Source organism: Pangasianodon hypophthalmus, chromosome 14, assembly GCF_027358585.1.
Source record: "Pangasianodon hypophthalmus isolate fPanHyp1 chromosome 14, fPanHyp1.pri, whole genome shotgun sequence".
NCBI lineage: Eukaryota > Metazoa > Chordata > Actinopteri > Siluriformes > Pangasiidae > Pangasianodon > Pangasianodon hypophthalmus.
This window is the reverse complement of record NC_069723.1, coordinates 10,582,272-10,597,665: the sequence shown is the minus strand read 5'-3', so window position 1 is coordinate 10,597,665 and position 15,394 is coordinate 10,582,272. Positions and strand designations below refer to the sequence as shown.

At 37.6% G+C, this 15,394-nt stretch overlaps 1 protein-coding gene across 1 annotated transcript; it reads right to left on the bottom strand.

Moving 5' to 3' along the window:
• Positions 1-1,030: 1,030 nt before the first annotated feature.
• Positions 1,031-13,943, bottom strand: sae1 (SUMO1 activating enzyme subunit 1). Its single transcript, XM_026923956.3, has 9 exons — positions 13,709-13,943; positions 13,142-13,253; positions 12,852-13,025; positions 8,970-9,115; positions 8,769-8,868; positions 8,563-8,668; positions 3,582-3,726; positions 3,412-3,481; positions 1,031-1,410 (listed from the first exon to the last, which is right to left on the bottom strand). The coding sequence occupies exons 1-9, from the start codon at positions 13,924-13,926 to the stop codon at positions 1,318-1,320; spliced, it is 1,164 nt and encodes a 387-aa protein (XP_026779757.3). The 5' UTR covers positions 13,927-13,943; the 3' UTR covers positions 1,031-1,317.
• Between the last annotated feature and the right edge of the window lie 1,451 nt (positions 13,944-15,394).

Below are 15,394 nucleotides of genomic sequence, written 5' to 3'. Positions count from 1 at the left end.
AATCCTGCTTGCTTTTAACTGGGGAAAAGCGCAATATCTTTACTTGTCAGTGTCTCATATGGGCTTGACGTTCTCCTTTCCATGTGTCCTTTCACCAAAGAGAAACAATATTTTGTTTATTTATCCATCAGTTGCAGTTGCTATGCAGCCAGAATGCCGTGAGTATTTTCGGCTCATCAGCATCTATCCTACAGTACAAAGAGCAGTTCATAGCCATCATATCTATTCCCATGTCACTGCTCCAGACTAAACAGATCAAAGTCCACAGTAGAGAAAATAAGAGAAGTTAACACATGAAAGAGTTTGGACCATCTGCGATACCTATAATTTCATTAAGTGTCTCGTCTGTGTAAAGACAAAAGAGTTGTGTCTCAGAGCCACTCCTCCTCAGCACCTGTCTAACTGGTGTATCCTGTTCCAGTGTATCCTGTTCCAGTGTTGGCCAGAGTGAATTGCAGACGGTAGCTTGGTTTCTGGTGTTCAAAACTAGTTTCTGGTCAATCTATCTCCTAAATCATTTACTTTGCATGTCTCTAGCACTGTGCCAATTGCTAACAGTTGACAATTGCGTTGGTTTTAACCATCTTGTTTGGAATTCCAGCAGACCAGACTGGACAGACCAGACTCTCCAGCTGAGGGAAAACTTCCAGATCAAAACATTTATTGTTTCTCTTATGCAGCTGAGTCACTGAGTATGTTGTGCCAAACAACGTCATTGCATATACCTTAGCCAAGGTCATTAATGAGTTACCCAACCACAGATGGTCTTCTTGATACATAAACTTGAACTCACCTTAGCTTTCACCTTTTCACTTTCTCACTTTTTTCACTTTTCAATGTCAACTGCCATGTTGTGCCATCCAGCACAACTTCTTTGTGTAATCACTTAGATATACTCTAATATACACCCAGTGGATGAGAGCTACATTTCCTTCAACTGAAACATTACACACAAGAATGACCAGATAATGCAACAGCTAAAGAATATTTCAAACTCTTGTCTCATACAGAAACACATACACTGCCCATGTAATCCAAAAGAAATTTGTTTATTTGAATCTTTTCATTATAAAATGGGAAATAACAAACTTTGCCATGGAACTTCACTATCTTGTCATAATTGCAGGCAGAAAAAGGTGAGTGTGTTTGCCTGGAGACTGTATAAACTCACAAAAAATAATGACAATGCCTGAGCTCCTCAAAGGAGTGCTTATTGTTCAAAACATTTTTTTTTTTTTTTTTGAAGCACTGAGAAGGTCTTTCCATGATGTTTTGAGTGCCTCCATTTTGTCCACTTGTCCTTGGTCTTCTCCAAGATCATTTGGCTCCAAAGTAGTCCACCACGCCGCTGCCCTTCAGGCCATCGAAAAAGAAGAAATTCCTGTGTGGGGCATCTCTCTGGGACAGTGCCTGTTTTTACACACACAGCCAGCATGACAAATGTACATCAGCAACAGTGTGGTATGGCTGCTAATAGCTTTTCAGGGTTAAGCACTGGGGGTTGTTCTTTTCTGTGGTACTTTTGGTTGATGGGTGAGGGACAGCAAAGGACCATGTGTGAGTTACAGCCTGTTTCATCATGCAAGGAGATGGCGAGACAGCCTGGCTTCTCTCCACCACCACCATGTGGGTGTGAAGGCTTGCCCTGCCAGCACTGTATCCCCCGCACTCTCACGCTCCACTAAGCTTCTCTAACCAACTCCAGCAAATTGCAGAATGTATGATGAGGTCGACCTTAATCAGGCACGTACATCCTTATATTACATCACTAATCTGACTCAGTACTTTACCAGACTTCTGTGTAAACATGAACTGTATCAACATTTAACACAATCCCAAATATGAACAATAGTAGGCGGGGTTTCAAGGACAGTTTTAAACCATATGTGGATTTTATGCCAACATTACTAACAGGAACTGGATTCCAGTGACCGGAATGTTACCTTTTCGATTCTGGCATTTAAAAAGTGTCGGCAGCTAAAAGGTTTCCCATATACTGCCAGATTCCAATGGGGAAGGCAGATGCCATATGCCTGAAACAGACCCTTATCAGGAAAACCACCTTCACGGCTCATGAAAGTTCCACTGTATAGGGGTGTAGGGTTTTTTATGGTGATAACCTATTACCAATTAGGCGCAGTGTTAAAGAGTCAGTGAATATGGACTATAAAAGACAAGTGCTGAGACTGATGTCAGTTTGTTTTTAAGCTCTTTTACTGACTGCAGGTGAACATGAATGAGTCTCAAAGATTTAATCCTTCATGAAATACCACATTTGAAGGTTTGCCATCATAAATGACCAGTCAATTAACCATCACTGACGCTACTAACAATTTAAAAATTTTAAAAACTTTCCATGTACTTTAAAAGTCACATTTATAAACAAAAGTCATATGGACTGTAACTTGTCTATTTAACTTTTATTCACTTTTAAACTGAAATCCTTTATGATATATATTTCAAGGATAATTAGTAAACCTAGTTGGTGCAGCTTTTAGCTACTTTTTTATATGACAAACCTCTCTTCTTTGCCCCAAAAGGTGACACACTCACTTTTGCAAGAGCATACTACCCAACACTGACCTCACATCAGAGATATTTATTAGTCATATACCATTAATGTAGATCTAATGAATCATATCTAGTTCAACCCCTTTGTGGATCAAGACTTTGTCATGGTGAAGGGACTAGATGACATATAGATGCACGTTGTCACCCACTAACCCTTATGTATATGTCATATGTATGACACACCAGAATTACCCTCTAATATACATTTATGCAGCTGTTGTGGCAGTGAAGATAACAAGGAAACTGAGCAGGGAAAAATTTACTGAGATGCTTGTGTCTGTAAATAACAATATTTTGTTTGGAAAGCTCAAAAAACTTGAAATATAATGAAACCAAGTAAGACTCTACACCAATGGCATAAACGGGAATGCATCTGGCTGCAAAGTCTAGTCCTTCTTGTTACTAATTTGTATATATGAAATACCCTTAAAACAAGAAGAAAGAACCTGAAGAAAAACTATCACACATCTAACCTTGCTGTGACCTTGAACCTGCCTGGATCAATTCCAAATTCTAATTAGTTCATCTGCTGGTTACAGTGATAATTCAACCACTAAATAAAAGATAAGAGATTCAATCACTCATTCTTGAGATATTGGGTGAAACTGGGATGGACAGATAACCTAGTGGCGGAGGCATAATCAACTGATGTTAGAACATTGCTAAAATGTTATATGCACCCTGATCAGATGAACATTTGGTTGTACACATAAGAGAAATTTAAAACTTTTTAATGTGGAAATTGTTGGTGAAATTTCCATATGCTCGTTTTGTGAAAAGATTTAACTATACACACTTTAACGAATAAATAAAAAAATGAAAGCGAGAGTGAGATCCTACCTTGACTATTTCCTGACCAAGTACTCCTCCCACCACAGCACACACTGGAGCCATCTCAGAAAAACAGTAGCTGTAAAGACAGAGCACGTACACTAATGTTATTCTTGTGACTCAGACAGCTATGAGACAAGATATGAGAACTGTTGGACATTTGATGTGTTAGTTAGGACCTGACAAAGTTGTCAGGCAGCAGCTCCGGATTCACCCCCATAGCCTCTAGGAGATCATCTCTGATCTGCAGGAGCAACTGAGAGTCCTCAGCAAAGCTACCTGGATGAGGGTCTCGACCTTTATCTGTGCGGAATTTCAGCAAAACTGGAAGAGAAAGAGAGAGAGAGAGAGAGAGAGATAAAGTGAGAAGAGCTGACAGGAGAGCAACAGAGCATTGATGTGCAATTTTGAGCTAGGTTGTGAACTGGAAGGTTGTGACTTTGCTAGAGCTTGAACAGGACCCCTAACTCTCAGCCGGTTCACTTGCAGTTTGCTTCAGAAAAAAAAGCATATGAAGCTAATTTGAAAATGAGAAAAATTTTAAATGTGAATGCTTAAGGATCTTTGGCAGGTATTACATCATTCATCCCCATGCAATATTGCCAAACACTGAAACTGACTTTCTTGACCACCCACTCACCACACCATCAGCTGAGGCACACTGAATTTCCACCAGGCACAAAGGGAACCACAAATATCATCATGCAGCAAGGAAACATTATTTCTTTTTTAGACACATCTCCATGAAATGTTTCCAGATAGATGTACTAATATGTTTCCAGCTAGATGTGCCAAAAGCTTTATTCTCTGCCTTTTTGAATTTATCTTAGATCTCCATTTTAATTCCTTTCTGACACAAATCTATAATGTGCATATTCAGAGCAAAAATCCCACTAATAAAGCTAGAACCGCTAAAACCTGATTAGCCAATACTACATTGATAAGTTTTGTCTGGCATCTTCATTTCATTCTGTTTCCTTTCTAGTTGTATTCGTTACTCTTCTGGCCAAAAGTATTAATCTTGATCAAAATTAAGGCCAAACAAACCAAACCAGTACATTTCCCAGTGCATTTCATTTATCTCTGATTATTACTGCTTCAATATTCAATCTAAAACCACTAAAATTGCTAAATGACTAATGCCTACACCAAGTTCAAATCTGGCTATAAATGTATTGTATTCACTCTCTTCCATCCTTCTATAATTATTCAATTTGTAATTTGGATAATCTCATAATCTTAAAGCCAGAATAATAAAACTCAGTATAAAAGCTCAGCCTAGCAGACTGTCACTTCTCATGCATCCATTTCTATGTCTATTTCTTTTTCTAACCCATCTTTTTATAACTTTTAAAAAGTAATATCTAAATTAGACTAATACATGTTAAATATAGAACAGCAAAAAAAAATAACGTCTAGATTTAGACTGATTCAGCTGTTACTTTCTGCTCCACATTGCATTGTGAAATTACATCAGACTTTGCTTGAGGGGTAGAAAGGATTCAAATCAGTGGCCCACCATCTGTCTCACAACCCCATCAGTGAGCTGACATAACCTCAGATAAATCAGTGAGATAACATGAAGGAAACAGTTCTTCCTCAAAAGCAGCTCAGCCGTTACATGCCATTTATAAGTGCTCTCATGTACTTGCTAACCTTTAAATGCTTCAACACACAAATAGGGCTTGTTTTTGTTTCCATTAGTTCACAACTATATGTGAAGCACTGGAGCATTCAAAGCCTTTTTTTAGTGATCTGTGCTTTTTTTTTTTTTTAAGAAAGGCGGACAGTGTTTTCAGTTTTAAAGTCACTGCACATGACTGGTCATGGACAACCTGTCATGAAAAATGATCTGTCCTCTATGAGAATGCCAGGTGAGCTTATATAAAAAGATTCAGCGCAGACAGTGTTGTCAATGGAACCAGTACAGCGTAACCACACAGTAACCATTATTTTGATGGTTTCTATAATTAGATGAGAGTGAACTCAATGTACAGAGAAACATGTTTTAAAAAAGTTGCTTCCATTCAATTTCTAAATCATTATCTGCATGTAATGCACCACTGAGCTGAAAAACAACCCCAAAAATGTTTTACATTTAAAGTCTTTTTAAGTTGCTTTCACAAGGCAGTTTTTGGCATTTCAGAAACTTCAGAAAACCCATTAATATGCATTGATGGTTTCTTGTAGGTTGATGGGTGGAAGTCAATATTTTACTTAATGTATACTCTAGGGGTGTAACACAATACCATTATCTGTATCTGTTTAGTGCTCAAAATATTTGTATCCGTTGTCATATTTGGATTTAAACCAGACATGGGCGTGGTGTATACTGGAAGTTTTTTGTGAGCCCTATGCCCTGGAAACACCAGAAAACAATGGAAAAAAACAGGGCTGCTGGAAAAGAGACATTTTCATTCACAAATTACAAGAACTTTCAGTTTATTTGTTTGTTTGTTTGGTTTTTATATAATACTACTAACTACCAGTACTACTAATAATAATTTCAATAATAATAACTTCTTTTCACACTATTCAACTCCTGAACCACATACCCTGTGAAACTTTCTGGAAGGACATTATCTTTTATCTAATGTTACTGAGTAAGCAAACTAACTATGTTTCAAAGCAGTGATGTGTTTCCCAAATCAAGAAACTGTTATTTACAGATGATAACAATAGCCATCTAATAATATTTTACCACATATACTTCCATTTTGGGATTTGCCACATTCCAGAAAAATCCAAAAACTTTTAAGAAAATGTTCTTTAAATAACAAATGGAGAACCTGCATTTAACATGAGAAGAGATAAAAACACACAATATGAACATACAATTTAATATTAATTACATAATTTTTTTGGAGACCCCAGAAATATGGTACAAATATGATTCCATTTTTGGAGCTCTGTAAGGCAGAGTTTAGGTCGGTCTACTGCAGTGCATCTCCGATGTGTGTAATGTTAACGAACTTGGACTTGATTCAATGAGCAGAGTTGCCAGGTTCCCTATAACATTTACAAGGGTGCCAATAATTCTGACTGTACATTTGTCTGGTCTCACTTTACTGCGGAGAACAAGAAAAAAACGTTTCTGATATTTAGGCTTGGATAGCCTGTTAAGATTCATCTGAAGAACGTTTGTGTTAAGCAAACACAAAACTGCAGCATATAACCAAGCCCAAGGATAGTCTAAAGACACATTTTCAATTTCTCCAACCTAGAATACACACTCAATAAGCACTTTATTAGGAACACATGTACAGCTGCACATTCATTTAGACAATCATGTGGCAGCAGTACAATGCAAAAAGTCATGCAATTACAGGACAAGAGCCTCAGTTAATGTTCACATCACACATCAGAATGGAGAAAAAATGTGATCTCAGTGATTGTGGCATTGTTGTTGGTACAAACTATGGCTGGTCTGAGTATTTCAGAAACTGATAATCTCCTGGAATTTTCACACACAACAGTCTCTAGAGTTTACCCAGAATGGTGAAAAAAACAAAAAACATTGTATGAGTAACAGATAAGAGAGGTCAGTGGAAAATGGCCAGATTGATTCAAGCTGCCAGGAAGGTTATAGGAACTCAAATATTCACTCTTTACAACCATGGTGAGCAGAAGAGCATGCACAAAACATCGAACCTTGAGGTGGATGGGCTACAACAGCAGAAGACCACAATGGGTTTCACTCCTGTCAGCCAAGACCAGGAATCAGAGGCTATCATGGGCACAGACTCACCAAAGCTGGACAGTGAAGATTAGAAAAAATATCACTTGGTCTTTTTCCAGTCTTCAACTGTCCAGTTTCTGTGAGCCTGTGCCCATGATAGCCTCAGATTCTTGTTCTTGTTCTCAAAGAGTGATTATCTGAGTTACTATAGACTTCCTGTCAGCTCAAATCAGCCTGGTCATTCTCCTCTGATCTCTCTCAACAAGGTGTTTCAGCCTGCGGCCCCTCCACACACAGGATGTTTTTTTGTTTTTCGCACCATTCTGTGCAAAAACTCTAGAGACTGTTGTGTGTGAAACTCCCAGGAGATCAGCAGTTTCTGAAATACTCAAACTAGCCCATCTGGCACCAACAACCATGCCACAGTTAAAGTCACAGAAGTCACATTTTCCCTCATTCTGATGTTTGATGTGAACATTAACTGAAGCTCTTGACCTGTATCTGCATGATTTTTTTTTGCATTGCACTGCTGCCACATGATTGAATAACTGCATAAATGAGCAGGTGTACAGGTGTTCTTATTATTCTTATTAAACTGGCCAGTGAGCGTAACTGACAATGATTAGTGCCTCCATCTCAATGTGGTTTACAGAAGCCCTGCCTCAATCTGTTCCTCATTGGCTGACACATACTAACATCTTAATACATTCCATCAGAATCTTAACTAGAGGATGTATTTTTGGTAGAGACTACAAAGTGCTTCTATACGTCACTCTGGATAAGGATGTCTGCTAAATGCTGTAAAAGTAATAAAAATAAGCAATTTAACCATGACAGTATATTCCAAATATAAAAGTGCACTAATCCATGTAAATTATATGATTTTTTCTTATGCATAAATTTAGACACACTCAGGAGCACGAGTTGGATATGAACGTTTTCCAAACTTATGGGATTTTCATGAATACCAAATTTCTTTTGTAAACACTCGCATGAACAATTTATAAATAAATCCGCTCGTATCCAGCTTGTGTGTGTATGGTATGACGCTGCAGTGGCTGAGCTGCATAACTGGAAGATTTAGCACATGCTGTCCTCAGGAGGCACTCTTTTACTCTTTAGCTGCCATTTAGTCATTTTCAGCTCTTTGTGAGCTTTGCTGTTTATGGAATTTTGTGTTTGTCAGTAAATGTAAATCAGCTGTCTTGTAAAAATGCTTCATAATTTTAATGTGATTGGCATCCATCAACATATGCATGTGAAGAAAATCTGTTACTGAAACGGTAATTCTGGCAGGAATTTTTTGTTTGGTTTGACCTACAAAAAAAAAAAAAAAAAAAAAAAAAAAAAACCCAAAGCTAGAAGACTGATAAATGAGGTCCATTATTCCTCATTAAAGTCAATGGCAAGAGGATCACTTCTGACCGTTTCCAAACTGTCCTTGTAAAGTCACTAGCTGTGGATATATAGATGTTGATTACCTTGTAGTAAGAAGTAATCTGGTGGTGTGCGCTTGAGATTGCGTTTGGCCTCCTCACTCGTCCAGTCAACCTCTAGAGACTCCTTTAGAGAGCAGAAACTGGCCGTCTTCACAGAAAAAAAAAAAAGGAGAAGGAAGTTGGAGAACTTGAGATGATTAATAACGTTCAATTTTGTTAACCAAAAGGAGACAATCATGATAACACACCTTTTTCACCATGGTAGTCTCATTCGGATCAATTTTAAGTTTCTTCACTTCAGGGCCATCATTAGCCTCTTCTGATGATTTCACCACCTTTGGTTTCTCTCTGAGGAAAACAAAGACACCTTAACACTACTATACACAATATCATTTCAGTTACTGATGCCACTATCAGATAAAAAAAAAAAAGAGCCGTAAGTCTCGTACTCCACATAATGATGCTCCGAGCCCAGGTCAGAGAACATGTATCCATGGTAACCAAAGACATCCCCACAGAAGACTTTAATGTTTCTGGTGGTGCAAAGCTGGTCCACATGCACCATCAGGTCTCTGGAGCATCTTGTCAGACACACCTGGGAGTAAGAGAAAGAATTATGAGTTTTAACCAAAAAAAAAAAAAAAAAAAAAAAAAAACACTTTCTCCAGCAATGAGGGAATTATTTCAGTTTTCATTTCTACTGTGAAATCCGCATCTCTACTATATTAGGAATGTGTGAGATATATATATAAAAGACTAATTTCCAATCAGAATGCCAGAACTCAGACATTTCCATCTTAATCAGCTCACGCTTGTGTTCACTCTTTTTCTGACTACAGATTAGTTAATATGATTCAGATCCATATTCCAAACATCTACCCTAAATAGTTGATGAGTCAGGTTAATGGGCTCTATGAATGTCACAATAACTAATTTTGTAGTAATAATGTGTGTGTGGAGGTTGAGGGAAACCTGTTTGATGATGCTGTGGCTGAATCCAGAAAAACAGCCCCAGTAAATAAATAAATAAATAATCTGGATTTGTCCAAAGTTGCATTGTTGACAATGCAGTGGTAAAAATAGTAAGTCTGACTAATATCTAAAATCTGTTACCCAAGTGTGCTTTTCTCACACACTGAATGACACACTTTGATCAAGTTGCTGGATATTTATATTTCAAAGCAAAAGGACATAAGCCTAATCAATTCAGCTTGTAATCAGATACTAGCTGTCATATGTCTGTGACGTTTTTGTTCCATCACAACAGAACAGAGAAGAGCACTTAGACCTTCTGTACAAATGACAGATAAAGGCAGTAATGTTGTTTTTCTATAATTAGATTAGGTTATAAATGTAGAGGTAGGGGGGCTTTTTGTGGAACTTGAATGAAATCTTTAAATGCAGCTTTCTCCTTTTCCACTTTTTGTGGTAACCAGACTTTATCTTTGATTGAGATACATGGAAAAGCAAACCATATTTAGGAAAGCCCATAATTTTTGTAATTGTTTTATATGTTCTAATATTTTATATTTTTGACCATGTGAAGGGTTTTTCCAGGCAGCCACATGTTCACAATATTCTGAATATCTAACTGGCAGGCCTGGTCCATCTTATCCAAGACACCAACCCTTGCACCCTCCCATTTTATATTGATGATAAGCCTGTTTACATGAAATACTCACCACTTTCCTTACTGTTTGGATATTGATATACGCAGTGCCAGGTTGAAGACACTGGGTGGCTCCTATAAGAACATGCTGAATCGCCATTTTATCGGACAAAACTGAAGGTTGTTTACAGCTATGCAATTGTCATTTACCTCCCTAGCTAGAACATCAGTGCACCACCCATTAACTGATAAGCAATGGACACTTAGAACGTTGAATCCGCAAGGATTCCAAAACATTGTAAGAAAGTTATGTAAACCAATACTGAATATTGATAACACTTCTCAGAAAAGGAGTACATGACCCAGGAGCTTTAAGGACAGCCTGCTCCATCACATTCTGCCACTGTCCAATCACAAAGCGTTTCTGTCAACAAATAAAAACAAGTATTTCCTCCTCTTTACCATGATGTAATGAGGCAATGACATCTAGTGAAGTTATGAAGTGGAAAAAAAAAGGATTATTGATCTGACAAGACCAGCTCAACAAGATGTCATGAATTTTGAGTAAACATCATAGTCTTCAAAGAGAGTAAAACTGATTTGCCATACTAGTCATTGTAAAGATATGTAAGTTGCATATGAACTAGCATTCTTGCTCACCAACAGACCAAACCGAGTTCTTAAACATAGACACTGTACCCCTTGAGTAAAAGCTGCCAATCATGGCATCAGTGATGTACAGCGAGAGCTATGCAGCCAAAACACACTCCCAAGCATGCCAACCTTTTCCTCCTCATATATCTCTTTGAAATATCAGTGGAAGCAGATAAAAGAGCGGCACTGTCTGTAACGAACCCCCTCCTCACAACAATCCTATTCCCCTCCTTCTAAACTCTCACTAGTACTCCCACCGGGAGAATTCCGAGGCTCGCAAACATAGACAGGCTGGGAGGCAGATCATCTGAGCTTTGAACATTCATATGCCGACAGATTCGCTGATAAACAAGAATGGGCCAAGGTCCAGTTTCTAAGCAAAACAATGACAATCCTCCTAGGAATGGGCAGCTTTATTTGTACATGCTGGGACATTAATAAGGGAGCTGCTTATTGTCTCCAATTAACAGTGATGTTATAAAATAATCCATGATTCTCTTGCCTCTGTTTATTTATGTTACCAGACACTACTATGCAGTACAACTATATGTGTGTATATATACATATATATGTATAAAATGATAAAAAATATTCACAAGCATCTTTTACTAGGAGCAACAGCAATGATATGGCTTTAATACACCATCTACTGGCCATCAAGAGAACAGGCTAAAAGATGTGTGTATTATTCTAATCACATTCCTCCATTCTTCCCTCACTAGATTTTAACATGTAGAATCCAAACCTTTATACATTTGAAAAATGGTTAAGAATCTGACGAAACAAAGCCAGGCTGCATTACATGAAGACTTGCTTCTACTGCTATGAATATTATCTACTAGACTTGAATATTTATCTACAATATTTTTACCAGAGTGCTGTTGAATTCTCAAATATGGTTGGTCAGAAGGTTAATTAAATAATTTTCTACAACAGCAGAACTCGGACAGTAGTGCCAGCCGTAATTAAATCATGGATTTATATTAATGTGTTCGTTCTATTTACTTTATCATTTCTATATTAACACCTCAATCACAGGCATGAATTTAGCATTTATGGAGGGAGCCTCCAGTGTCAGTGCTTTGTAATGGTCAACGAGTTTACTTCCACAGGAAAGTCTTCATGACAGTGGACTTTCATGACAGTGCTTTCCTGCTTCTAGGAAACATGACAAGCTGTGTTTTTTATTAACTTCAAATGAAAAAGAGGCAGGTGGAGGAAAGACTGTTTATAGCTGCTATAATGTAAGTGAAAAAAGGAACTAACTACTCTCACAGATGGCCCACAACATTAAACAAAACTATAACAGTATAAAAAGTACAATGTGTCAAATCTCTTGAGTGACAACAGAAAAGCATTTGCCCTATCATTGGGAGATTGCGAATTTGAATTTGCCTCCCAGCCATGGATAGGTGTGGCATCATCGTGATTCAAGCTCGTGATCACTTGATGATGCCACAGCTATCCATAGCCAGGAGGCAAGAGAGCCTAAATTCTGCGTGGGAATACACTCTCTCCTGTCAACCACAGCGACACTAGCCAATCAGGGGCATCTGTGAGCTCAAGAATGCAGATGAAGGCAGATAGCACTTTCCTCTGAGTGTGTTACACTGCCCTCTGGTGCAGCATGAGCAACACTTCAAAAAGATGCAATAAGCTGGCTTCACGTGTCTTGAAGGTAGCAAGTAGAGGAGGACCACTTCCATTAATAAATTTAAATGGTGATCACTGGCAAACTGCTGTGGTATAAGAGGAATAAAACACTTTGCAATACTGTTATAGGAATAGAATCTTTGGTGTGGTAACAGTAACTCTGCATCGTACCACGCTGTCATTGATTATTTTCCTGTAACAGTGCACCCTGCCATGCTTTATTTCTTACTTACTGCATAAGTTTTTTCACATTTAACAATCACTGATAATGTAATAAACACTGAACAAGATATCAGATATGCATATGTCTTTCAGTTAAAACCCAGAAAACCTACTACTGAAAGTACCGCTAATAAATATTGAAGATTTTCAGTATGTAAACTGAGCAATGCTGAGTGCTCTTTCATACACTTACTGCATCAAACTGAAGAAAGAAGTCATCTGGCTTGCTTTCCACTTGATCTGTGTCAGCCTTTACTTCTACCATTGGATTGAGGAACTGGGCTCGTTCCAGGGATGCCTGGGCCTGATTCTGACCATCTGCATCCACTGGTATGAGGAACTGAGCTCGTCTTGATTCCTCAGTAACCTGAATATCAATGTCATGATTAGTACTTGGCTGGATGCTGCATTAATTATTACAGTGTAGATCACAGAATTTGATTCTGCCCATGAGTGGGAGGGGTTTGATGAAGACTGTCATACCTGTTCGTGGTCCAGAAGAGTGAGTGCTTTCACTCCAGCTAGAATAAGGTTCTTTGCCACTTCAGCACCCAGTCCTCTGAGTCCAACAAGCAGCACTCGAGACCCCCTCAGCCTGAGACACAGAGCCTACATGTCAACTAGCTGCATTTGACTAGTCATATATTCTTTCCTTTTTTCTCTTTTTCTTTCTTTCTTTCTTTCTTTCTTTTTTTTTGTATTAAAATTAAGCCTAGCATAAATAAATCATGTATAGTCTAAGCTTTATTGCATGAAAGTTTACCACTGGTACAATATCAACGGATCAGTGTTCTTATAAAAAAAAAATTAACTGTACTCTAACCAATAATAATAATGTTTTATACTAAATATATTATAGCATTTGGACTATCCGCAGTATTATCTTACATATCTTATAACCTTTATTAAAAGAATCCATAGAAGCACAAGAATATCACATATTTAATATGCACAGAGCACATTTTTGTCAGGAAATATCCACGAAGCACATTTGTATTTTTATTAGCAAGTTAGCCGCTTAGCTAGCTCTTCAGCTAACAGAGCTCAAACCTCTTTTGTGCATCCAGACCCCAGAGCCGAATCTGCCGGTCATACTGAGCTGCTTCTTCCTCGCTTATGATATTGTCGTCTTTTTCGATTGTATCAATCATTTCAACGTGGTTCAAAAATGATCCTGGATGATGCAGATACTCAGTATAAACACAGCTGCTTTCGGAACAATTTTCCTGCTGCCCATTCAATGCGACAAAAGTCCCGCTTGGTCTCATTCAAAAGGGCGCATAATGATGACGTGTGCGTTACAGTGAAACGTCTGAAAACACTTCGGCCTGTTCAAACGCAGTTAATAAAAATAATAATAATAATAATAATAATAATAATAATAATAATAATAATAATAATAATAATAATAATAATAAAAAGCAATATACACGATGATGCACTGGCACATTGTTCCACATAATGTTATCAGATCTTCTGTGTGAATACAAGAAATGCAAACGAGGCTCTTTTCAGTGAGTCAGATCATATGGAGCATTTCAGTAAGAACCGGTTCTTTCGGCTCCCAAAAATGCCTTTTTCCCCAAAATGAGACATATTTGTGATATTTTGACCAATCATTGCTCGTTTGCGCCTATCTGTCGCTTAAACTGTTCAGTGAAATTGAAAATACTTTGTTCTTAATGTATTTGAATAACTGCATAAACAGCATGTGTTACATATGTGCATTGACAAATACAGTAAACATTCATTCATGCATTTTATATATATATGCATATTTGAATTATATTGATTATATATTAGTGCCTGCTTACTTCATGTAGAATTTTCTTTTTTAATTCCTGACTCTTTATCAACTGTTAACAATAAATCTCACGAATAGCCCTTATTATTATTATTATTATTATTATTATTATTATTATTATTATATGAAAGAGTAGCGCTCTTGTGCTGCTTGGCTGCAAACAGGTTAAACACACATTTCACCATTCAACCTAATGAAATTTGTTGTACTATATTGAACAGCTCAGACGCTGATAAGAACTTTTCCTGATCAATCTGCACAAATTGAGTAACGGGATTTAAAATTTGCAAGTGTCATAAGATCAATCTGCTGCAAAAGAAAAAAGTAAGATAATAGTCAAATGTTAGTGTGCCTGTGTGATAGGCTTAGCAGTGTTTCTGAGATTTTAAAACACTAATTTAATTCAAACACTATTTCAAATCAGCTTTACAGAAATTTGTAATTAGACTTACATCCCTAGTGAGGAAGCCAGAGGCGAGGAAGGCAAAGAGAAACTCCCTGAGATTACACCAGATAGTAGGATTATAAACCATTACCCTTCCACAATCGCATATTATAAAGTCGAACAGTACTAAGTGTACTGAAATTATGTTCAGTGTGACTATCACAGTCTTTATGGTTGCAGCAACAGTTCTTAGGTATCTTAGGGAAGTGCAATCTTTAGGGTATCCATATAGGACAATCTATAGCAGCAGAAAGTGGATAATAATTGCAGAATTTTCAACCAGGAAGTAGAGCATCAAGATGAGTCAGGCAGATCCAGATGATAAATTGTGCTTAGCAACAAATGGGTTACACTCAGTAATTATGTACAAAGTACACCTGTGTTGTAGAGGAACCTGACAAACTGCCCAGTAAGTGAGGGTACAGGGTAGGTGTACATAATAACTTGACTGCTGTGTGTATGGGAGTATTACTTTAGGCTATGTTTG

Excerpts from the sequence above, each read along its gene's own strand:
- sae1 (XM_026923956.3), bottom strand. The coding sequence starts at position 13,926 with ATGAGACCAAGCGGGACTTTTGTCGCATTGAATGGGCAGCAGGAAAAT. Across the intron at positions 8,669-8,768 it reads AGACTACCATGGTGAAAAAG|ACGGCCAGTTTCTGCTCTCT; the intron begins GTGTGTTATCAT and ends TTTTCTGTGAAG. Across the intron at positions 3,482-3,581 it reads CTGCCTGACAACTTTGTCAG|CTACTGTTTTTCTGAGATGG; the intron begins GTCCTAACTAAC and ends CTGTCTTTACAG.